This window comes from Stegodyphus dumicola, chromosome 4 (assembly GCF_044657685.1).
Source record: "Stegodyphus dumicola isolate Sdum_Otavi_A_Nest chromosome 4, ASM4465768v1".
NCBI lineage: Eukaryota > Metazoa > Arthropoda > Arachnida > Araneae > Eresidae > Stegodyphus > Stegodyphus dumicola.
The window spans coordinates 14,036,203-14,061,923 of NC_140771.1; the positions used below are offsets into that span (position 1 = coordinate 14,036,203).

General features: G+C 28.6%; 1 protein-coding gene across 1 annotated transcript; it reads right to left on the reverse strand.

The window, feature by feature from the left end:
• On the reverse strand, nucleotides 1-24,204 carry LOC118198325 (glutaminyl-peptide cyclotransferase-like). The gene is made up of 7 exons (XM_035369978.2): nucleotides 23,954-24,204; nucleotides 19,060-19,203; nucleotides 17,198-17,467; nucleotides 13,733-13,924; nucleotides 11,794-11,893; nucleotides 8,254-8,376; nucleotides 1-4,643 (listed from the first exon to the last, which is right to left on the reverse strand). Exons 1-7 carry the CDS (start codon nucleotides 24,071-24,073, stop codon nucleotides 4,471-4,473), a joined length of 1,122 nt encoding a protein of 373 aa, XP_035225869.1. The 5' UTR covers nucleotides 24,074-24,204; the 3' UTR covers nucleotides 1-4,470.
• Nucleotides 24,205-25,721: the final 1,517 nt, after the last annotated feature.

Here is a 25,721-nt window from a genome sequence, read left to right on the forward strand (position 1 = left end):
TTTAAAATATTTTTTTTATTTATAAACATAGTACATTTCATGATATGCAATAAAGTCACTGGAATGTAACTACCATTAATGCTTAAACATCACAGCTATAAAAAATAGTTAAAATGAAGAGAAAATACCTTAAAGTATAAAATATGTCTCACTAAATAAACCACCGTCATTAAAAAAGTTATGTTCTGAAAGTTAATAGCAGAGACAACAAAATTTTCAAACTGATTTTCATAACATTCAATAAACTACATTATGAAAACAAAAACTAAAAAAAGGAGCACAATACAACCTATTACAAATAAAAAAGTGAAAGCCCATACTTGGTGCATTCTTTACGTGAAGAAAGCAGAACAGTCTTCAGTTTTTGTTCCAATTCAACATACGTTCTAACCTTATCTTCCAGTACACTTCTCATAAAACTTAAAAGAGAATTCTATTGCAAAATGTTTTATAGTTGGATGATTATTAAATTATAGCACAGCAATAGATAGTTATTTGGCTAGGTAGGTTTGTCTTTGAGGAAACTAACAGAAACACAGTCATAGTTACCTTATATTTAATTTCATAATAGTGTACTTTTTTCCTGTTCTTAGAAAATACATATAAAAAGGATTAACAGAAATAAAAGCCAGTATACTTCATTGTAAAATGATTTATGGAAACGTGAAAAGAAATAAGTGCAAGTAAATATTGACTGAGTTATCTATGCATACCTCTAGTAACACAGCTCTTTATTGTAATAATTATTATTTCTGAAATTCGATTTTTGCTCCTCCCCACAACCCTATACAAGTGACACTGAACTAGTCACTCATATGCAAAGCAATTAATTATATTAATTTTTCTAGTCTTAGAATTTCTCTGCATAATTTTTTATTAAAGATTATGATATTTCTATTGCTGAAAGATAACATATAAAAATATATTAATATTAGAATATAATAAGTTCAGACAATGATATCGGGGTTTAACAAAAGTTTCCTGCCACCAGAAATACTGTCTGTGCAAACAGTTCGCATTGGCCTCTTTAATTATATTTTGATAAACGATTTTTAGCATTTGAAAGAAAGAGACTTGCTTTGGAACACTGTGTTGTGAAATTTGTAAAAAAATATCATCATCATGTACAAGGTGTCTGAAATGAAACTATCACGCTACAAGTTTTAAAATCATCCTTTACTTCCAGTTCCATTGCAAAAAGTCATCTACAGAATGTCACCAAATCATGTATACAGCTTTAGGTACAAAAGTTGTATCATGTGACACTAAAAGTTTGGTACCGAAAGTTCAAAAATAAGGACTATGACGTTCAAGAAGATGAAACTTCTTGAATCACTTGTGATGAAAATTGGATTTACTTTAACAACACAGGCTGAAAGGGGGTGGTTTGCTTCCCGTGAACTCATCGGCAACAAAGTGCAAGTTGATTAATGAAAAGATATGCTTTTTACCTGGTGGGGTTGCCATGGTTTTATCCACAAAGAGTATCTGGATAAAGGTAAAACCCTCGACAGTAAGGTGTACAGAGAGATGCTAGTCCGTGTTGATGCTGCTATCAAGCAAAAACATCGAACTCAGTTTCGGCGCAAAAAGGTAATGTTCCATTAAGATAATGCAAGCCTGCATGTTCCATTAAGATAATGCAAGCCTGAATTCACCAGCTGGACTCTGTATGGATTTGAGTATGGATTTGAATGGGATCTTTTGCCACACCCACCATATAGCCCAGACAGCACTCCTTCAGACTTCTACCTTTTTTCACATCTGCAACTATATCTTCCATTCTGCATAAGACACCCAAAATAAGAATGATCTGTTTTTGGACTCACGGCCACCAAGTTTCTGGGCCAAAAGCTTTGAAAAACTACCAAAACATTGGCAGAATGTCATAGATTTGGGTGGTGATTACTATCCACACTAAAAGTCTGCTTTCATCTCTCCCCCCCCCCTAATTTTACTAAGAACGTTTTTTGGCAGAAAACTTTTGTTACAACCAGATACTAACACATGTTAGTCAAATATCATCAAAGCAAAATAATCAAATCATACAAGAAGATATGAATGCATTGATAACTTTTAGCTACTGAAATAAGACATTCAAGTGAAATGAAGTTATATATAGCACCAATTCCTTGTATTTTAAAAAACAATAAAACATTTTAAATTATGGAATAAAAAACATAGAATATTATATCTCAATAATGTAATTAAGATACATATTTTAAACAGATGGCACATTATTTTATATAAGCAACAAATTTTGAAATTCCTATTTTTGTACACTTCCTACTGTATTTTTAAAATTTCAAAACCTCTAACTGGAAGTAACAACACATATTTTAATAATAATAATAAAAGGAATAAAATTGCACTTTTTAAAACATTAACCTTACCTTCCAGCAGGAAATTGAGGCAATATTCGTTTCTTTAAAAAGTAAATATTCTTGAGGAGAATTCATGCTCTAGTATAAAAGTCAGTGAATTCTAAAATATTTGTTGACCTTAGTTAATAAAAAGTATACAGATACATAAAGCTTTATTCAATGAAATTACTGCAATTGTTTTACTGTATTCTAGACAAATGAAGAATTTGAAATGACTACTTAGAAAAACTAATAAAAACATACATCTAATGATCATCTGTCACAAATAAAAACATTTAAGCTGAGTACAATAATTATACGGTATTATACAACTCCACAGTAATTATACAGATTTGAAAACATTTGCTCATTTTATTAAAAGGAAGTAAAAAGATAATCATATATGTATCACACAAGCATTTTTAACTATTAAATAAAAATGTATGTAATATTTTTGTTGAAGCGCGCTACTTAAAAAAAAAATTACCACAATAAAAAATACTCTTAAAAAATTATTTTTATGAATACTCATATTCAGATGTAGCATTTATAAAAATCTCAAATTTGCAGTAAAGTTTTACACACCACGAGAAAACAGTTCTAAATGGTCAGTTTCTTTTCTTATCAGAAATATTTGCTTTCTTAAATTGATACAAGTTAAATAAGCCTAGTTTAATATCAAATATAAATCATTTATGAACAAAAATCCATTCTACAATTAAAATGATTTTTAGTAAGCACCTTTCAAAAAAATAATTTCAATTAACAAACATACAATTGTGCATTAGTTCAAACACAGTGGAAATCAGTTTATACATATTTGATTCAATTCAGCCTAATATGAATGCAAAAAATAAAGAAAATTGGGCAGAAATATAAAATATAAATTGAAATTTATGCATACGTATTTTAATATTTATATATTTAAATTACATAATGAAGAACATGTAAACTACTGCCGATTCAACAAAAATGACAGATAAAGAAAATAAGATGTTTTGTTGCTTATGTAGTATCCCGTCGACCATATCCCCCTTTTTTATTATTAAACCATAAAAATTGACAAGAGTTGTGCCAATCATTTCTGGGGAATTTTGAAGGAACTGATGCCTCTTTATTTAATTAACAATCCATATTCGACCTGTTTCATTTTCGCACTTTGTCAACATGCTTTTATTAGTTTTTGCTATTTTCAACAATCTATTACTGCTTTGTCACCTAGTCAACTGACTATAGAGTGTTTTTTGATGGAGAATCCACTAACTTACTGTTCTATAGCAGGCTATAAACATAATAAAATAATCCACTACTTACTGTTCTATAGCACACTAGTGCCAAATTTTAATAATTATTTTTTTTTTCTTTCAAAATGCAGCAATAACAATTTACATTCTGGTATCCATAAAACCAAAATGTTGTTTATTAAGAATCAATTAAAGTTATATCAAATGAAAGCACAGATGTTATGAGAGTGTTGTTATATTATGCTTATCTAAAACTAGTGCTAAATCGCACTGCTTTGTGACAATTTCATGGTCAACGGGATAATACATAAGTACTGATATTTCCGTTTATTTGAACTGCAGAAAATTTCTAAGCCACATATTTTTTAAATATTAGAAAATTGTTCTGCTTTAAAGAAATAGAATCTTCATAGTTTGAAACATAAGTTGATTTCTGCATATCACAGCAATATTTGAAATTTAAAGGAACAGTAAGTTTTATTTTCTTCACTATATTTAGAACTTTCAAAACTTTTATAAACAATTGATTACAATATTTCTTGTGTATAAAATTTACCATTTGAACTCCTTAAAGGCTGATATACATCATGCCTTAAAAATAATAAAAAATACAATATTTAAACTGTGTAATCTTTTCAACTAGTCAGTATCATGTAATACTGGACAGTAAGTAATAAAATACCTGAGATAGTTACAACTATTCCTAATTTAAATTTTATTAAAATGAATATCAATCAGGTTAATAAACTTTAAAACAGATGCATTCATTAACTTTTATCAATAAAAAATTAATTGCATATAAAGAGGAAACAGAGAAAATTTACACCGGATTAACTGAAAGTTTAGATACACACAATCCTACATTACATGATGGAAGGATTTTTAGAGAAATCAAGATGTAAATATTCAGCTATAAAAACACGGAGAATTTTGTTTAGATTGTCTATTGTAGAATGGTGCAAGCTTGCTCGGTTATCACTTTCTCGATGCCAAACATGTGGAAATGGGCTAGGTATAAGATGCACAATGGGAACACCTAAAACATAGTTTGCCTTTATTAGCTACTTTTTTTTATTATTACATTTTACAGAACAATAATAAGAAGTTCAAAATTACTTTAAAGGTAAATTTCCTTACAAAAATTATATTTGAATTCTGTTAGAGATAAGCTGCCTTATCAATCAATTTTAACTCAAGCAAAATATAACACTCATCTAGCAAAAAAATATATTTTGTGTAGAAATTTATAGCATTTGAAATATACTGATAGTTTTTAACAACTAAGGAAACAATTACATCCATAATAATAATAATAATAATTAAAAAAAAAAAGAATACATTTTAGTTAATACTTTATTAAATAATTTCATATCTTCATGATTTACATCTTTAAACATGACATTTTAACCCTTTAACTGTCAAGTTATTTTGATGATTTCGGTACACAAATTGTCAAATTTTTTTATTGGAAAAACCAAATGTAGCCAAAATAAACATCTCCCGATATATATTCGGGTATGACAATACGATGATCTCGGGCATGACAGTTGAAAGATTAATTCAGTTAATCAACTTACTGAGGAATTAGCTACATGAATTTTCTTCTAAAACAAAGCAATAACTTAAAATTGGATTAATTTTTAAAATGAAAGTTTCAAAACTTTTATTTTAAAAATTAAATATATATATATATATATATATATATATATATATACACTTTATTATATTAAATATAATATTTTTAAAATAAGAGTTTAAAAACTGTTCACCACATTTAAAGTTATTATTAAATTTAATAAATATATAACAAATCAACTGGGTCATAATCAGCCTATATTCAATGAACAATTTGAAAAACCAAATATGGCATCAATCAGAATATTTTTTTGAGTACAGTTTTGTTAATTCAATTACCAAAGATAAAATTCTGTATGTTTTACGCTATACTGATACAACACCCTAAGTTTACTGAGTTTTTGCAGACATTTCATATAGTTTTGGAACTTAAGGATTGGTCTTCCCCCCCCCCCCGTGTCTACAAAATCCTTGCTTTTAACAATGACTGGAATTAGTTATTTTATGTGGCCTTCTTAGTAATGACAGAAACTATAGTTATTTAGTTTTCTGAACATAGAAAATTTTCTCTCAAGCTAATTTTCACTATTCAATAAATAAATGACCTTATATAATGCTAAAGTCATATTTAGTTATTACAATTCAACATTCATTTTCTGTAGGTCTAGTGAAAGGCATGTACAGATTTGAAGTTGCTTAGTGTTATTATGATTAATTAAAATATAGGTCACTGAAAAAGATTTTAAGCATTTTTTATTGGAAAATGTATTTGAAGTAGCTTGGCAATTTATAATGCAAAGTAAACATGAAAATACACTTTTTATCATATAATTAATAAATTTCAGTATGGATTGCATTGCACATATCAAAGTTGTACTCTGTTTCCATCCATGTATATTGGACCATCTGTGGTATGATTGCATTAGAGGCAACAGATGATGGACTTTTGTAACAAGTGGCTACGTTCCATAAATTTGTCAAAAACGGTGTTAAATCATTATAATAATTTTAAATTCTGCATACTACACAGTATAATTTAGGCCTTTTTGGTCCTTATGGTCAAAACTTTCTAATTATTTTGATACAAAAGCTAAGATTCACCGATTTGAGTATACTATAGTGATTTAAAATTAGTATTTTAAAATTAGTGATTTAAAATGTTTTAATCAATCATATATTTTCCAATGGTGCAACATATTTCTGAAATGATTTTAAATAAGCCTTCTTTTTACCTGGCTTATCACTCTGAAATCTTCTGGATATTTTACTAAGCACATAATATGAAAAATTTTAGAGCTTACTTTACTGTTATTTATGTGTATCTATATATATATATATATAAGACAGCCTACAAATATTTTTTCCAGGAAGCATATATTTTGATGATTTGCTTAGTGAAAACTTAATAATTAAACTTAACAACTTGAGATATACTTTATATATACAGTCAAACGTCTTTAATCCGGACGTCCATAATCCAGAATGATCTATAATCTGGACATCAAAGTTACAAACTTTTTGTGCATGCGCATAATACGTTTAACGCATGCGTGTTTAATGTATAATGGACGGTATAGGCTAAGCTAAAAATATCTAATTATCTATTTCAGTTAAAGTTGCAGATTGCGTTGTTCCTTAATCTTCGAATTGAACCCGGCTTATTATATTTTTCAGACTGTTAGAGCAATTTTACAAAAGTAAGCTTTAACTTTCGATTATGTCAAAAAGAATTTCCGATTCTGGAGCTGCCAAAGGATCTACAAAGCGAAGGCATGTTTCGATGTCCATCAAACAAAAAGTTGAATTGCTCCAAAAAATGGATAAAGGCATATCCTTTGTTTCTCTAACCATTCTGAAATCTGCTTATAAATTTTACGCTGCTCTGCGGCGGAAGGGGGGAACATCACGGCAAGCAATGAACTGGAAGCACTATCCTTATCTTCAGGGCAGATGTTTTTATTTTATTCGGCTTATAATTCTTTACTAAATGTATTATTTCATCTCGATGTACTCCATCTTTGATATGATTTAAATCAAATTCCTCGTCATTATAAATATCATGACCGTAATTTCGACTATGCGTAATGTATGCTTTACGAATGCGCGCGTTGGAAGAAATGTTTAATAAAGTAAACAAATAAATATTAAACTTTTTTTTTTTATTTTGATACCCTTTAGATGATAATTGCTCTTTATTTCATAAATTATGGTTTCATATTTTTAATTTTATAATTTCTGCCATCTTACCAGATTTCAACTGATGATCTATAATCCGAAAAAACCAATAATCCAGAATCACCGAAGTCCCAACGAGTCTGGATTAAAGACTTTTGACTGTATATGAAATTCAAATACGCTCAGAAGGCCTAAATGGGGAGCTTGCATAATGCTCTACATAATCCTCATAGACAGTTTTGTTTTTCTTACTCAACAATACAGATGTATATTTTGATCTTAATCACATACATAATTAAAACACAAAGCTAATTTTAAATAAATATATAACTAAAAAAATTAACTGAAATTTATTTTTTAAGATAAATATTTTAATGACCAATATTTATTCTTGATGCTAGGGAAAATCTATTTACAAAATAACAACTCATTAAAAAGAAATATGCTATATATTTAATGCTATAAATAAACTTTTAAACCCAGTATTCAATTTTATTATTTCAAACCTTCACTGCATCATTTCATACTTTCTGTTTTTCAAACAGAAATTATGTATTTTGATATTGATGGAATAAAATATTTGCATTGTAATCAAACAAATTAATTTGATCATATATCGTATATGTAAGGAATTTTCACATTCTCCATGCATGCTCTTATGATGTAAGTGGTAGCATGTCTAGCTAGCAATTGAATGATCCATTATTTGTATTCTTACTCTGAAACATCCAATGTCTTTGCAAATACATTAAACTTCAACAATTTAAACAAATGAAAAACCTATTAAATCTATAACAAAAACATAAATGAAATTACCAACTTTTCAAATACAAGAGACTTTGCTAGTGCTTTAACAATTAGAGTTTTATAAGTTTTAATTTTTTTTAAATATTTACCTTTTCTCATAAATGGTATATGATCATCCTCCACAAATGCTAATGTAGATCTACTGTCAAAATACTGAGTTCTACTCTCTGGCGGCTCAGCTTCAACTAGACCAAGACTGTTCAGTCTATGTTCTATGAATTGAAAAAGAAAAAAAAAAAAAAAAAAGAAACTATATTAAAGTGTAGAAAATTATTCTATATTATATGAATGCTTAATGTCATTGATATATAATTTTAACTAAAATGCCTGGATTATTAACTGTTAACAGTTTCAAAGACAAACTATTTAAAAGAATTTATTACTGAAAAAAAAAAAAAAAAAAGGCACATTTTATACATTTGATTAGATGGTAAATGAAAACATTATACTTGTAAAATGCAAAAACATATATTCTCCCAAATTTCAATAAAGTAAAACCAGTGAGCAAAATAGTGAAATTATGCAAGTACTTTGTCTTAAACTATGAAATCTGTTACTTTGTCCATACAAACCATGAAAGGGGGCTAAGTTTCAACCACTAGATTTATCCATAAATCATGTGGTTTTAAGGTATCACACTGTTATGCAGATAGATGCACTTTTTGCTTTATGTGTGCTTTGCCTAACCAAATAATCCATTTTAATCCAAAGGAAGATTTTTGTGGAAATGCCATAAAACGTTTCATTTTTACAGTTATCCACCAGATATGAAAAGAGATTTTCATGTTACGTCTGAAAGTTAAAAGTTATATGCCTCAGTTATATCTTTTGAAATTTCAGAAGTATACATATATTAAATATAACTGCCAACTTACTTTAAAATTCTAATGATTTAAAATTAAATTCACATTGGCACTCTTTAATGAAACACTACAATATTTCCACAGAAGCAATCTAATCCATGTATGTAACAACATCTGAAATATTCCTAGATATGTTTAGTTCCAAGCATTTCAGATCAGATAAATACAACATATAATATAATCACCAACGAAACATCCTCCAACCTATACCCATTTTGTAACATTCCACTACATACTATATTGTTGTCCAGCAAGAAAGGAAGCTTATGTCACTGGAAGACATGTCCCTGATGTTAGTAAGTTATAATACAAAATATTTAGCAAGATTCTGTCTAGTTATAAAATCACTTTTACAGAGAGGCCATATAGCAAAGATAACCACTTTAGTTTTATTTAAACACTGCCAAAGTTAATCATATGCCATCAAGAAGTACAGGCCACATCAATCCTTTTAGGTAAATCATAAGGAATCATCCTTTGCTCTTATATTATGTCCCCAAAGCCAGCAATGTTCTGGTCGGTCAATGAAGTACCTTAATAACTTTAATTTAGAATTAATGATTGTTTTACATTTTTATACAGAAAGAGGAGGATCTGACTAGAGTAAAAGAACATTAATTTGACAAGCTAATCTGCAGATTGATTGCCTGGAATTCCACACTAGCCTGGGATCAACTGACGAGCAATCATTTTCCAATTATTAGCTAGACGACTAATGATTTCTTTCTCAACTGTTGAAGATGAATTATTTGTATTTACTACAATTTGAATGACAGCAAAGGAAAGACTATCTTGCTGATCAAGCTTGTATATTTAAAACATCAAAAAACTGCCAGAAAATTGCACTTATTCCACTTTCTGTATTGGCATCTTCAGATTCATCAGCATATATGTTTTACCATTCAGAAAGCGAATATTTTTCATAAGTAAGGGCCATTGCAAAAGATTTCAATTCTATTTCAAAATGAGATCTACAACAAATGTGTTAATGAAAGACTGTCTATTACTGGGCATATTAAGTTTAGAGTTGATATCATTTGTATACTTTGTATATTAAAGCTATTCACAAGTTTGTAACTATTCCAATGATGATTACTTTTTCAACACAGTTTTTTTCTAAAATTAAAAACTGCTTTACATTTACAGTCAAAGTTTTAATAGGAATTTGCAATTTCATTGCTTGCATCAAAGTGGATTTTGTTGCCACTGTAATTTAACAAAAATGCAGTTTTATGTAATACTAAGTTTAGACAGAGTAATGTCAGAGTTCTACTGAAATTAAGCACACATAATCAACCTGAAATGTGGTTTGTTTGCATTACTTGAAACTTTTTGCGATCTTCCCCATCCAGTTTCAGCAAATCATCTTTGCAGTTTCATCCTTTTTAAAGTCATAAATAATTGTCAAACGTAAGGCAAATTTTAAGTACTTGAAAGAGATTAGTCATTACTAAGTTTTTAACTAAAATAATTGTCAAGTGCAAGGTGAATTTTCAGTACTTGACAGAGTCTTTATTCTAAAGACCTTGGAGAAAGCTTTCTGTTACTCATGTTAAAAAGCTGAAAACTAATCTTCTCATGATTTACAATTATTTAATTTCCTCTTATTATTCAACAAGTTTGAACAATGTTTTATTTAGGAAGTCTTCTACGTTTTCTATATTTGATTTTATAGATCAAATCACATTCCTTCCATTTCCAAAAGAAAATTTAATTTTAAGTTTTTCAAATATTATTCATATCTATAGCAAATATGATCGTAAAATCCCCCAATTTACCACACACTAAAGCTTCATTATATATTGCTCACTTTATTAAGCCAGAATCAATATATCACTCATTCATTAAACAAAATGCTTGTTAAATTACTGTCTATAGCAGGGTTTCTTAAACTTTTTGAGACCCCATTTATCACCGAGATTTTTTTCACGACCCCCAGGACCCCATAATATTTTTTAAAAATTTTGTGGGATCCCCATAACTATTGTGCAAATCCAACATAAGTATTGTGTGTGAGTGAAACTGTCAATTTTTTCACTTGTACTGTAATATACTATTGCAGTTTTATGTCATTAACTTTAATTTCTACTTTTAAGCCATAGAACAATGTGAAAATTTTAAATAAGTAACAGACAAAATGACAGCGTCACGTGCAAATCAAGGAAAATGAACGTTTATATTATAAAAAGAATGCATCGAAACATTTTCAGTTTTTTTTTCTTTGTCTGTACTGTCCTATCTTTATCTATTTTCAGATACATTGTGTAAAAATATTCGGTAATTGTAAAATTATTATAATACGTTAAAGAAATATCAAAACTGCTAAAATTTTTGGTGACCCCCTACTGTTTAAGAAACCCTGGTCTATAGAATTTCAAATATAAGTTTTTCTCAATTTCAAATGTCATCGTGTCAATATACCTTTTAAGAAAATATTTTCATGCTCAGAAATCACATATATTTAAAAAGTTTCATTCACTGCTTACAAAAATTGCATTAGCAGGTAAAAAATTAATTATTTTCTTGGTGAGGATGAATATGAATGTGCATTTTTGGTACAGTTAAGGAACGTGATTTATATATCAGCAAAAATATATCTCTCTGATATAGCAACAGAACTCCACTCACAATCTCAATAACAACTTGAATACTTTTCAAAAGTAATAAAAATTAAACGAAAATAATTTTTTTTAACTATTCAGTTTGGTAACTATTTCTTGAAATTTTCATATTTATTCAAAACACTTCATCTAAAAAAAAACTTACCAATATCAACAAGTTGAGAATATAAACCATATGTATCAGGAAAATAGCTATAAAATTTTGGATTAGCTGTTCCAATCAAGTCTAATAGCACCATGACATCCTAAAAATAGGTAAAAATTATACACATACATAATTACATACAGTACATGTAAAAGTTCACATACGAGATATACTTCTTTACTGTAATTATATAAGGAACTCAAATTAAAAGTATACCAAAAATTACTTATTGGAAAATTTCAGGCATTCAGTTAAAGGAAAAGAATAGGTAAAAGTAATAATAATAAATGAAATGAAGGGATAATAAGATACTAAATTCTAAAAATCAGCAAATGATTAAGAAATAAAAAAATCTTCAATGATAAAGAGACACACATTGAACTAAAAGTAATTATATAGTATAATGTATTGACGGTTATATGACCGAAAATATATAATGTATTGACTATTATTTACAATCTTAAGATTAAATAACAGTACTTTTATATTTAAAGTGTGAAATTAAAAAACAGATACAAATAATTATCTTTCCTATTGATTATGTACAATTAAAAGAACTTTATTTTTTCTCATTAGAATTTGTAGATTTTTTTTAATAAATATTTTAAATTCTTAAGAGAAAAAATAAAAGACATGGCAAACATGTAATGTACTGACTGTTATTTACAATTTTAAAATGAAATAAGAATATTTGGTACTATTCCATTTTGAGGACCGTAAAAAATTGCCAAACTATTGTTGATGCCAGTGCTGCCAAAAATAATTGCGGCAGCCCTAACACAAGAAAGGAAGTATTTTGATTTTATAACAGTAAATAACTAAGATTATTGTTTTAATTTAGATGAAAGGTTAATTTCATATAATACTTTTTTATTATTATAATTTATATAAAAAAGGCTAAACATAACTGAATGGAAGCATAAGAGTAAATAACTATTTCAGAACATTATTATAATTTATATAAAAAAAGGCTAAACATAACTGAATGGATTCCTGCATCGCTATTTCGCTACCGCGTTATTGCTGAAGCATAATTTCATCTTGTTGGTTGTTCAAACATAATTTTCTATAATGAATGATGTCTTTTCTTTGAGAAAATTCTATTGCAGACTTTTCGTCATAGGCAATTCCCAAATTGTCAAATCAATAGGATATCAAAAAAAGGATTTAAAAATTAAACTAGTATTTCAATGGCATCTTAAGAAATCTAAAACTATTTAAACTTACGCAATTTGAAATCAGTGCATACGCTACAGTTGTCGCTCTGTTAAATGGGTGCGTTTGCTAGATTTCGCGCTTTTGCATACATTTTCGCTGCAGTTTTTTTACAGCCCTCAAAACGGAATAATACCAAATATTCTTATATTAAAATTTTCAAAAGAAAAAAAAATGAAACAGTATGTTTCTTCTTTCTTCATTATACATTACTTGAGTAGCGAATTTTTTCAGGAATTATTTACTCTCCTAATGATTTGTTTTTTGAACAAATGAAAGTTATAAGCACTTAAAATCTATGCCTTTAGAAGGTCTGGACAATCTTCAATTACTTATTAATAAGTTATACATTTTCTCTTAAAACACAAGCACAGTACAAAAAATAAAAATACAATGATCTAACTTTATGAGAAATATTTTATCTTGGATTATATTTCCAAGTAAATATGTTATTAAATCTTCTGTTCTGAGAAGACAAAATTAATTCATCATACAATTAAATGTCGCAAATGATGCATCTGAAAATTACACCATGAAAGGAAGACAGGCAAGATATATTTTCAATACCTTGTTTTTATCTATTCCATTCATTTCATATAAACAATAGCAGAGTGCATCTTCAAATCTTTTATGAACATATCTAAACAATATCATTAATTTTACTACAAATCTTGAGAGTGTGACTAAGCATGTGTGGAAGAGAGGGGAATTAATAAATCCATACCATCCTATCTAAATATGATGCATAATCTTTTGAAGTACAATGACGACCATCATTCAGGCCATGGGGAAAAGGTGTCATTCTGTTCCACTTTGCTGCCAAATGTCTGGAACCATACAAAGAATCTGTATGACTCCACCGTTGAAAGGCTTCTTCTCCATCAAAAAATATGAACTGCAGTGTCAATTGATTGTTCTAAAATAATAAAAAATTTAATACAATAAACATAACTGATAATTACATTTAAAAGCTCAATTTTGTTTTTACTGACTATAGAATGTTATTTGCACATTAGAAGAATGTATGTTAAGAAGAAAAGAATATGTACTTTGTATCTTTCTCTCTTCTGATCAAACTACATATTCAGCCTATGATGATCCCATGTAATGTGATGAAAATGTGAAGACAGATATATTTTAATTCTTTTGGAGCTGAATATCGCTGTGCATGTCTAACTGGTACTTACGTATTAGCACAATTCATCTTAATAGAAGTTGCCAAATTTTTAATGCATGCCAGGTTCTGGCAACCATACTTTAACAACTCTTGTCAAGTAAAATCACTATTTTACATGCATTCTTTTTCATTGTGTATTCCAAGTTCCAATGGTTTTTATAAACAAATTGTGATTTTTTTTTTCCCTTGAACTCAATTTTAAAATACATGCTTGTGGAATTTACTAACAGTAAAAGAAACTGCAATAAAATTTCAACTTGAATACAATACTTTGCCTCAAAATCTCTAAATGAGAGCAATTGCTTCAAATCTGTTGTTAAAAATGTTAACACAGAAAATTAAAAAATGCCCCTTTGCATCTAATTTAGAATCTGAAACCTTTCAGATTTTTGTTGACATTTTTATAATCATTATAAACTTGTTACAGTATAAAGGAGGCTGTAAATTTTTGGAGTAAATATATGATGATATGAATTGTGTTTTAAAATTAAATACTGGTATCTGTCTTACTAAATATAACTGATATAACTGTAATCAATGCATGTACATTCTAGACTCTTAAAAAAAAATACAGAATTGCTAAATTAAGATGCAACAAGTGAATAACAGTTTCAGAAGTTGGCGAATGCAGTAAAAAGAATAAATCCAGGAAAAACACCTAGAATTGATAACTTGCTGAAAGAAATTACACAAGAGGTACACACTGTCGGTCAAGCAGGAAAAATATTTCCAAGGACAGTTTTAGATGGAAAAGATTTATCTTCAGAAGGAAAAAAAAAAAAAAAAAGAGAGGACAAATAGTTGAGTTCTTTTAGTTTTGATCAAAATAACGGCTTTTGAGGTGTATTGAATACTAAAATCGTTAAATGGCTTTTCTTTCTGAACAAAATGATATATTTCAACTTACATTTACAAAAAATTAAAAAGGGGCCCTTAGGGGGTCCGATAATCGAAAGTGTTTGGGGGGCGTTTCTTGCTACCATAGCGTGAAGTATGCTTGTTATATATTATCTAAAGCATAACATAACATAACTTTAAAAATGCAACATAATTTTTCAGCTGAGTTGCAGAGTTTCATTTTTCAATTTTTATTTTTCACCGAGTTACAGCTCCTTATAACATTATATTAGTTCAATTATAGCATGATACAGTTTACACATGCAATGTTATATTTGTTTCATTTTTTCATAAAATAATAATATTGAATTTAAATAACTTTCAAAAGCTTTTTACCCATATTTTACTTAAGTATATTCAGCTGGGTGGCATAATCCAAGCACATAAAGATGTAAATTTTATTTTTAAAATATAAAATTTGTAGTGAAATTTTAAACATTTTTGATTTCAGAATTACATAACTATATTCAAGCACCCATCTCTATAGATGCACATCAAAGGTAGGCAAAAATAGATGAAATAAACAAAAATTAACAATTGGCAGCTACCTGGAAAAAAATCCCTTAGAGAGGTACTGGTATAAAATTCAAGTATATACTAGCCCTCAAAATTCAAGATTTTGCTCTACTCTTAGTTTTGTGTTTTTAAGTCCATAAGTTACAATTTATGCACCCCAATTTAAATTATTTTATATACCGCCCCTCAAAGGGTTAAATCACATGATAAAATAAAATATACAGTCAAAAGTATTTAATCCGGACTTGTTGGGACTTTGGCGATTCCGGATTATAGATCATCAGTTTAAATCCGGTAAGATGGCATGCAGAAATTATAAAATTAAAAATATGAAAATGGAATTTATGAAATAAAGAGCAATTATGATCTAAAGGGAATCAAAATTTACAAAAAAAAGAATGCTTAATATTTATTTGTTTACTTTATTAAACATTTCTTTCAATGCGCATGCGTAAAGCATACATTGCGCATAGTCAAAATTAGAAAATTGCAACCAGAAAACTACTTGATTTGTATTCGTGATATTTAAAACGACGAGGAATTTGATTTAAATCATATCAAAGATGAAGTACTTCGAGATGAAATACAACATTTAGTAAGGAATTATAAGCCGAATAAAATAAAAACATCTGCCCTGAAGATAAGGATAGCGCTGACAGATCACCTTTCAGTTCATTGTGCGCCGCAACGTCCCCCCACCCCACCGCAGAGCAGCATGAAATTGATAAACGTATTTTGGAATGGTTAGACAAACAAAGGAGCCTTTATCCATTTTTTGCAGCAATTCCACTTTTTGTTTGATGGACATCGAAACATGCTTTTTTCCCTTTGTAGATCCTTTGGCAGCTCCAGAATCGGAAATTTTATTTGACATAATCGAAAGTTCCAACTTACTTTTATAAAATTCCTTTAACAGTCTGCAAAAAATAATAAGCTGGATACAATTCGAAGATTAACGAACAACGCAATCTGCAACATTAACTGAAATAGATAATTAGATAATTTTAGCTTAGCTTATACCGCCCGTTATACATTAAACGTGCATGCGCAAAAAGTTTGTAGCTTTGAGGTCCGAATTAACGACTTTTGACCGTACAAGTAATAATATTTTTAATACATATAAAATAAAAAACAGAACTAAAAAACTAAAAAAGACATGCTTTAAAAAATTCATAGAATTAAAAATTTTACTCTAGTTAATTATGCAGAAATATAAGGCTATTACATCTCATTCTAGAATGCACATCAATAGCGATAAAAGCAGATAATGCGCGATTCAAAAACATTTATTCAACAACAAAATATTAAATATATTTTAACAAGGGATAGGTAAATTTATGCAAATTAGCGTGATGAAAAGAATGAGGCTGAGCTTTACATATTGCTATAAAAGAAATTTAATATTTATCTTTTTATGATATAGATGTTGTTCCATACTAACACTGATAGGAATTATTTAGGCATAATATTAGAAAACAAGAGAATTAAGGACCATCTAACATTTTTCTTAATAAATAACTATCACACAGTATTTAATAAAATACATTTAATATTTTATTTTATATAAAATTTTTAAAGACCAAAAATATATATTATAACCTTTTCTTTTTGTTCTTTTAATGCTGAATCAAGCATTTTTGCTGCATGAATCATCATAGCACAAGGTACAGCAGAATCAGTAGCACCTAAAAATGTATACTCTCGGTTATACAATGAATCATAATGGCATGCTATAGTGAGGCGACGACAAGCATAAGGATTCAGAGTGGCTACAATATTGGAAAATGGTTTCTTTCCATGAGGTGTACGATCAGTAAAAGAATCTTCTTCCACAGTCCATCCTAAATTTTTCATTTCTGAATTTATATACTGTAACAAAAAGGTATGATGAGAACTTGAAAAGACTAGATATAGTAAAATATTGCAGAATATACATACATTACTTTTATTAAAGTATAAACTTCAAAAGAATTTATTCAATTGTGTTACTTTTTTGATTAATAAAGCTGCAGTCAAAAGTCGTTAATCCGGACTCGCCGAGACTTCGGCGATTCCAGATTATAGATCATCAGTTTAAATCTGGTAAGATGGCATGCAGAAATTATAAAATTAAAAATATGAAACCGTAATTTATGAAATAAAGAACAATTATGATCTAAAGAATATCAAAATTTACAAAAAAGAAAAAGCTTAATATTTATTTGTTTACTTTATTAAACATTTCTTTCAATGCAAGTTGTTTAAGTTGTTTCGTTTCATGTGATAATACTTTCTCTTTAATTCTATTAAACAGACATAATTTCTTGTTTAGTTACAATGTTCCGCTGTTCAAGTCCTATAATTGCTGTGTCGAGAATACCGACTAATTTAGATATCGAAATTTTTTCGTTTTCAATAACCTCTGTGTCACTTTCTTCACTATCGGAAGCGAATTATAATGACAAGGAACTTGATTTAAATCATATCAAAGACGGAGTACATCGAGATGAAATACTGCATTTAGTAAGGAATTATAAGCCAAATAAAATAAAAACATCTGCCCTGAAGATAAGGATAGTGCTGACAGATCAACTTCCAATTCATTGTGCGCTGCGGCATTTCCCCCGCCCCGCCGCAGAGCAGCGTGAAATTGATAAACAGATTTCGGATTTCGAAACATACTTTCTCTTCGTAGATCCTTTACATATTAGTAAATATATATCGGAAATTCTATTTGACATAATCGAAAGTTTAAGCTTACTTTTATAAAATTGCTCTAACAGTCTGCAAAAAATAATAAGCCGGATCCAATTCGAAGATTAAGGAACAACCCAATCTGCAACATTAACTGAATTAGATAATTTTAGCTTAGCTTATAACGTCTGTTATACATTAAACGCACATGTGTAAACGTATTATGCACATGCGTACACGCATATTCGCAGCCGTAAAGATCTTACGCGCACACGTAAATGCCTATGCGCATGCGTCAATGCAACGCATGCGCAGAAAGTTTGTAGTTTTGAGGTCCGGATTATAGATCATTCCAGATTATGGGTGTCCGAATTAACGACTTTTGACTGTACAAAGTTTCTGAATTACATCAACAACAGAGAAATTCACCTTATGCAAAAATTTTGAATAGGACAGATAAACATTTATGTTTATGTATTTACAGATAAAATTTAATTAGAGACTAATTGAATTAATTACAAAATGGTTTCAGGTTGAAGTTTTTTTTAACTGATAGCATAATTTTACATGAAATCAATAAATCAAATTTATAATATGCAAAATTATAAAAATAACTTTTTATATTCATACATTTCATAAATATGTACCATGGATAAGTTTTTGCATAAATGCTAACAATTCTAAACAATTTTACTCATGCACATATAATTTAATTGCAATTTAAGGGTGAAGAGTGCTCTAGTTTTTCAATAAATAGCTGATAGATGGGAAGCTAAAGAAGACTATACCTTTCGAACTGCTTCATGTCCATCTGTTCCGGGAACCCTACTAATTAAAATATTATCTAAGGTCCTATTAAAATCATCATAATTGCTAGTTGCCACAACTGTACGTAAAGGTCTATCTTGTAATCTTGATAATGTGTGATGCCACTAAAATTAAAATAAACAAAATAATTTTTACTTTTCTGTACACCAAATTATTAAGCATTTAATATATTAAATCCCTTCTTTAAATAATAAAATTGTTGATTTAATGAGAGAGAATAAACATATTATGTATGCGTATAGAATGCTCACTAAATTATCTTGAAATATTTGTCGACAAACAAAACAACAACAAAAAAAAAATCATTAGGTCAAACTTAATAAATGGAAATTAAAAAAAAAATAAATAAAAAATAAAGAAAGAAAGAAAGGAAGGAAAAAATGAAATTACAAAAATACTTTAAAGTATAAATGTAACAAAAGTTAAGTCTTTCAAAATGGAATGTTCAAAACCTTGAACATTCCAGAAAACAAAAATTAATGCAGCATGTCATAACACACAAAAGTTGATCAATTTTTTTTTTTTTTTTTTTAAACTACTTACTTTTCTTGCTTGATATTAGCTGCTACAGTTTTCTACTAGTGCACTAGGTTTTATGAAGGTCATACATTGACATGTTAAAATCTGTGATTGGACAGACATGGTCTTCAGTATTTGATATCATGTAAATGGGAGTACTTAGTATTTTTTTATGCTAAGGGTGAGGAAAATATCTGTAGAATTATATAGTTGAGAAATGATTTAATTTTGTGGTAAACTTGCAACAAGCTGTAATGAAACATCTGAAATGCTACAGTATGAATGAGGTTAATGAAATATTTAAAAATACTTCAGGAAGTCAATAACTGAAGCACTTCTGAGCAAGTTTGGGCAGGTTACACTCAAAGACAAACAATGCAAAGTGACTATTATGTCTATTTAAAATCATTTACGTCCAGCCATGAAGAAGAAAAGACTGGGTTTTCTCAAAAAATTGTTGATTTTGCGAGAGGATAATGCCCAGCTATATACTGTTGCAACAGCATTGACAAAATTGTCCAAAATCAATCTGTCAGTACTAGAATACCCTACACATAGCCTAGATTTAGTGGCACAATTTTTAGCACTCCTGGGGCAGATTAAGGCTTTCAGAAGCCCTAAGTACTTAAAAGATTTTGGTGGCCAAATATTTTTTAATTTATTTATTTTTTAAATTCCTTCTCTCTCAATTTAGCTGTACTATGTATTCATATTGCATAATGGTTAAATACTGCCCTGGGAGACATTAACCTTGAAGAAACAATTATGTGAGAAGAGATTTTCAGATGAGGGGAACAAAACGCAAGGGGCCCCAGAACAAAAGTTGCCATGCCCAAAGGATGGCACAAAAATATTTATGTTTTTAAACTGTTTATAAAACACTATGAAATGTGAACTTCAATGTGAAGGATTCAAATTCCAAAAGGAATAAATAAATAAATAAATAATTGACCCACAGAATCATGGAATCACAGAAAAATCAGTATAAAAATGTTTAATCAGCCTGAGTACATCTCAGATATTCTTGATAATTTATGCATATCTTCAATACAATATTTTAATTATTAAAAATACATTCAGATTAAAATTTCCATCAAACAATATTTAAAATTGTTTACTTTTTTTAATCCACTTCTATATGATACTTTTAAAAACTGAATAAATTTATTCAAAATTACTGTACTTATATTTCTTGTCGAAACAACTTCTAAGTCAAAGCAGAATGATAGCAGTTATTTTAAATCTGCAAAATTTATTCTCATTAATTAAAATTAATTTAAATAAACATATATTGCTGTCTGAAAATTTCAGGTTATAATATAGCACTATGAAATTTACCATTATAAAGTTTTAAAAGTTTTTTTTTTTCTTTTTAAATATATATTTTTAAGGTTCTCTCCTGTTATCGGGACTGAATTGAGAAATATATGTATGTATGCATGTATGTATGTGCATAAATGTATGTACACATACATATAGGCACATATGTTTGTATATATTTACTAAACTAATGTTGATTATATTACCTCCTAATATAAAGTTAGTAGAATGTATCTGAATGAAGTAATCTAGAAGCATTGAAATTTAATCCCCAAAATAATATTTTTAAAGGAACTTGAACTTAAATCATGAAAAATTGAAATGTAAACTTTTAAAATGAAAATTAATAAAGTAAGTAATTATCATCATTGATCGGAAATTGGTTGACTTTTAAAGGGGAACAAACCGCCCCCTGTTCAATTAACAATAATTAATTAATGTGTAGGTGTTTTGTCTTTTATTCAAGTAAGAAGTCTGATACCAAACTGGCAATTTGAGTTAAAACCAAACTTGTAGAGTTTTAATCCAATTAGTGCGATTAAAGTGAGATGAATTACAGTGAAGTATTATAAAGAATTAATTTTGATACATGCATATATGAACAGATACATCCATACATATAGGCATACATACATTTCTGAATCCAGTCCTGATAACAGAAGAATAAAAAAAATTACCATCCGGATTTTTATACGTAAATTCCAGTTTAACTAATAAAAAAAAAATTTAAAAAATTAAGCTAAGCAATTACAAGGACTCTTCAGAATTAATCCTTTAGAAGTTCAAGGCAAATATATTTAAAATGAGATGTTCAAAATAACAATACCATGTGCTCAGAAAGTCAGCTATGACACTATTCAACCATAAATAAATGCCAAACTGAATCTTGTGGAATTATTTAGTACAGCAAAGGTTTAATTATTCAAAATGTAGGTGTGCATTTTTTCCCTTGGATCATTTGAGCATAACGCTTACAATAAATATTCAAGTAGCAATAGTTTCTATTTCTTCATGACAACAGGTCTGAAAACTGAAAATAAACACCTTAAAAGGTTTCCTTTGAAGTGCTTCATAAATAAAAAATCCTTTTTGGTTAAAAATTAAATGTTGGGTACTTGTTTAAAATTTAAATAAAATGGTTACTTAAAAATGTATTTGTTTAATCGATTTTAAAATTTTCTCATATGGTAATGCATGAATCTGATAACCCTGTTGAAACTGTTTTATAAACACTGATTTTATTTTTCAGTTAGGCTTATATATATATAAAAAAAAAAAAAAAAAAAAAAAAAAAAATTAAATTAATAACTGTGCATGGGTTGCATTGAAGTGTAGTCTTGCATATCTACTATTATTAGCAACTTATAAAAAAATCTTATCCTACTTCAGCAACAATCATGCTTAATAGTATCTTTCTTGAAATAATACAATTAGACAGATTATATTTATTTTTTCATGTAGCTACATTATTTTCTGTATTAAGGTTAATACTAATATTTCAATTTCAGACCAAATGTTTCAAATGTCCCCAACAGTGAATACTCACACATTCATATATTTTAAATAAGCAAATATGTTGGTTAAAACTGAAAAAATGACATCTGTTCCTCAACATCTGAAATTAAAATTCAGAAATATAGGAGAAACCACCTTTCAGTAATACAAAACAGGATTTTCAATAAATCTGCAGCAATCATAGCAGCTAGTTATTCATCAATAAATAATTACAAATCAATAGCCATCTGCTTCAAATTTATATCACATCTATAAAAAAATATTTAGTTGTAGCAGTTTCCCATTTTTCTTTAGCATTAAAATGATCCATCAGTTATATTACATGAATGCTGATTAAAATTTTACATTGTTATAATAACCAAATTTTAGAAAATAAAATTTAGTTCTAAATATATAGACAAATATTTATGCATACTAGAAGTGTAGCTAGAGAGAGGCAAGGGGAAACATCTGTCCCTAGAAATCCAGGGGAAGCCTAACAGATGTTGCAAAATTTTAGAATTAAATATTTTCCATTCTTAGCCAACACAAAGGGGCACAAAATCGTCAACTGTTCCTGGGCACTGAAAACCCTAACTATGACTCTGATGCATATGGAAACAATATATACATTTACATGATTGACAGAATTTTCCATAACACTCTAAAATTTTCATCTTGTAAATATATCAAACATGATATTAATTTTAAAGCAATTTTTTATATCTCTTTCATAATTTTCTCATTCATTTTATAATATGTATATTATAAAAATGATCCTATGAAGTATAATCTTATCATGCATATATTTATAAGTTCTTATTATTATTGAATGGCTGTATGAAAACACTCATAATACAAAATTCTGTCACATATTGGAGGTTGCAATTACAAATTTCAAAACTCCAAGATCTAGGAATTTGAAATTTCATAGTCTTTAAAGGTATCATATGTTTTACATTAAAATAATTCTTTCCACGACTTCTGAAATATATTTTTTAATATAGTCTTTTATTCTACGAGATATTAGACTTAGTAAACATGATAATAAATTATAGCTGCTGCAATGTTGGTTTTTCAACAGGTAATGACAGTGATTGAATAAAAAGGTAGATTAAAAACCACATGAAGAAATTGTAATGATATATAAATAAAAGAAACTAATATATCATTACAATTAAAAGTTAAATGTCAGACTGCATTTTATGTTTAAGAATATTCTTGCTCCTTGAAGATATGGAACTCTGTACTAGTCTTCCTAGAATTTCACAATTTTTTATAAAATCACCGTCAATCTAGGGTTGAATTTTGCTTGGTTTTGAATTTCATACTTTTGCATAAAACATCATTCCAAAACAAACTTACCACGTACCAAATACGAAATTATACAATTGAAAAATTAAAATATAGAAACAGTAGCTAAGCAACAATAAATCTCAGAAAATACAATAATATTTTTAATTCTTATTTATTTTTATTTACAAAAAATTTCGTTTTATAAAACGTAGGGAAAAAGCTTACTTTTGATGCTTCTTGAGACCAACTTACACCTTTCACAGAAAAACCTGATAAAGAATAGCTAATTAAAAAGCGGAAAAGTAAAAGGGCTGGAATTAACAAAAGCTGAGATATACTGAGCATGATTTTTAAAACCTTCGACTGAGTTCAAATGTTACGTTTAAAAACATATGTCAAGGTACTAAAACTAAAGCCTCTTATAAACAGTAACTTCAAGCGTTACCGCCTCGAGCACCAAAAATGCGGAAGACAAGTTACAAAAGCAGACGGCAAAAAAGAAACAACAGCTGACGTGCCAAAACGTCACTTCCGGCTTCAGATTTCGCCAAATTCTGTCGCCAGATGTGAATAAGAATAGTATCTCAACATCAATCGGAAATTTATCCTCGGATTCATCACGGTAATTTTGTACTTGAAGTACGGCTTAATATCTAAAATTAGAAGTGCCGCAGCCCTATGGAAGATCGTGATGAAGGATAGAAAAAATAAATAAATAAAATAGCTAAAAATAAAAATAATTAAATAATAAATTTAAATAAATATTAATTTAAATAATTATTTAATTAAAATTAAGCATACGTAATGATGAGAAGAGAAAGCTAATAAATTATTAAATTAATTTCAAATAGTTAAATAGAAAAAAAAAAAAGTCGGACCTTGTCTTAGTCTGTAGAAGTCTTGTCTTAGAAAATCTGCAGAAGCTCTGCGGTACGATATCACTAGCGTGAAACGTGCATGGCCAGGGTATCACTTTTTAGTTCTTTGAGGAAAACAAAATTTGCCCGCTCTTATAAATTCATTACATATCCTGGAGAATAAGACTTTGACATATGATTGGGGGCTTTTCTTTCCTTAAAAGTCTCAATCTCCGCGCAAGGCTTGAGTGCGAGGGAAAGACAGGCCTGCTTTCAGAATTGATTTTTAAAGGCATGTTTTACTATTAAAACAAAATGTATGTGCTAAAATTGTGGTTCACTTACATAAAAAAAGTGTCGAAGCTCTTGTATTTAGGGCCCCGATGCTCTCCTGCTTAAATTAGAATATATCTCGAAAACTGAGAAGTACCGGAGCCGGGCTTCGGTTGCGCAATTTAAGCTTTGACATTATAAGGTATTTCTCCCGCCTTCTTAGTATGCCTTCGTAGTGTAGTGGTCAGCACGCTGGGTGCGTATTCCAGAGTTCCGTGGTTCGATTCCCGGCGAGGGTATTGCTCATTTTTCATGCCTCCAGCTTTCAAAAAATATCCAATGTCTCTACCTGAAGCAAATATAGCAGATAAGCAAGGCTCAATTTCTAAAATTAGAAATGCCGGAGCCGTATGGAAGTCTATCAGGAAGGAAGGAAACAATAAATAAATAAAATAACTAAAAATTAAAATAATTATAGGATTCAAATAGAATTAAAAGAAATGTAAAGAGATAGGGATTTCATAAATTATTAAATTAATAATAAATGGTTAAATAAAAAATAAATTATCGGACCTCGTCATATTTTAGGTTCCGACTGGAATTACAAATCCACTCATAAGCTAAGAAGTACCACGGCCGAGCTCCGTTTGAATTTGAACCTGATTATACAGGTGATGTACTCTTTCAAAGTATGCTAGTATAAAACCCTTTTTTTTTTTTTTTTTTTTTTTTTTTTTCAGCCCCCCAAAGGAAAATGATAAAACGATTCGTCACAAAGGAGAACAAAGAGAATTCTGTGTGTGGAAGGAAATTTAAACGGAAAAGTGTAGCTTTGAAAATAAAAAGGAAAGAGTTCTAGATTT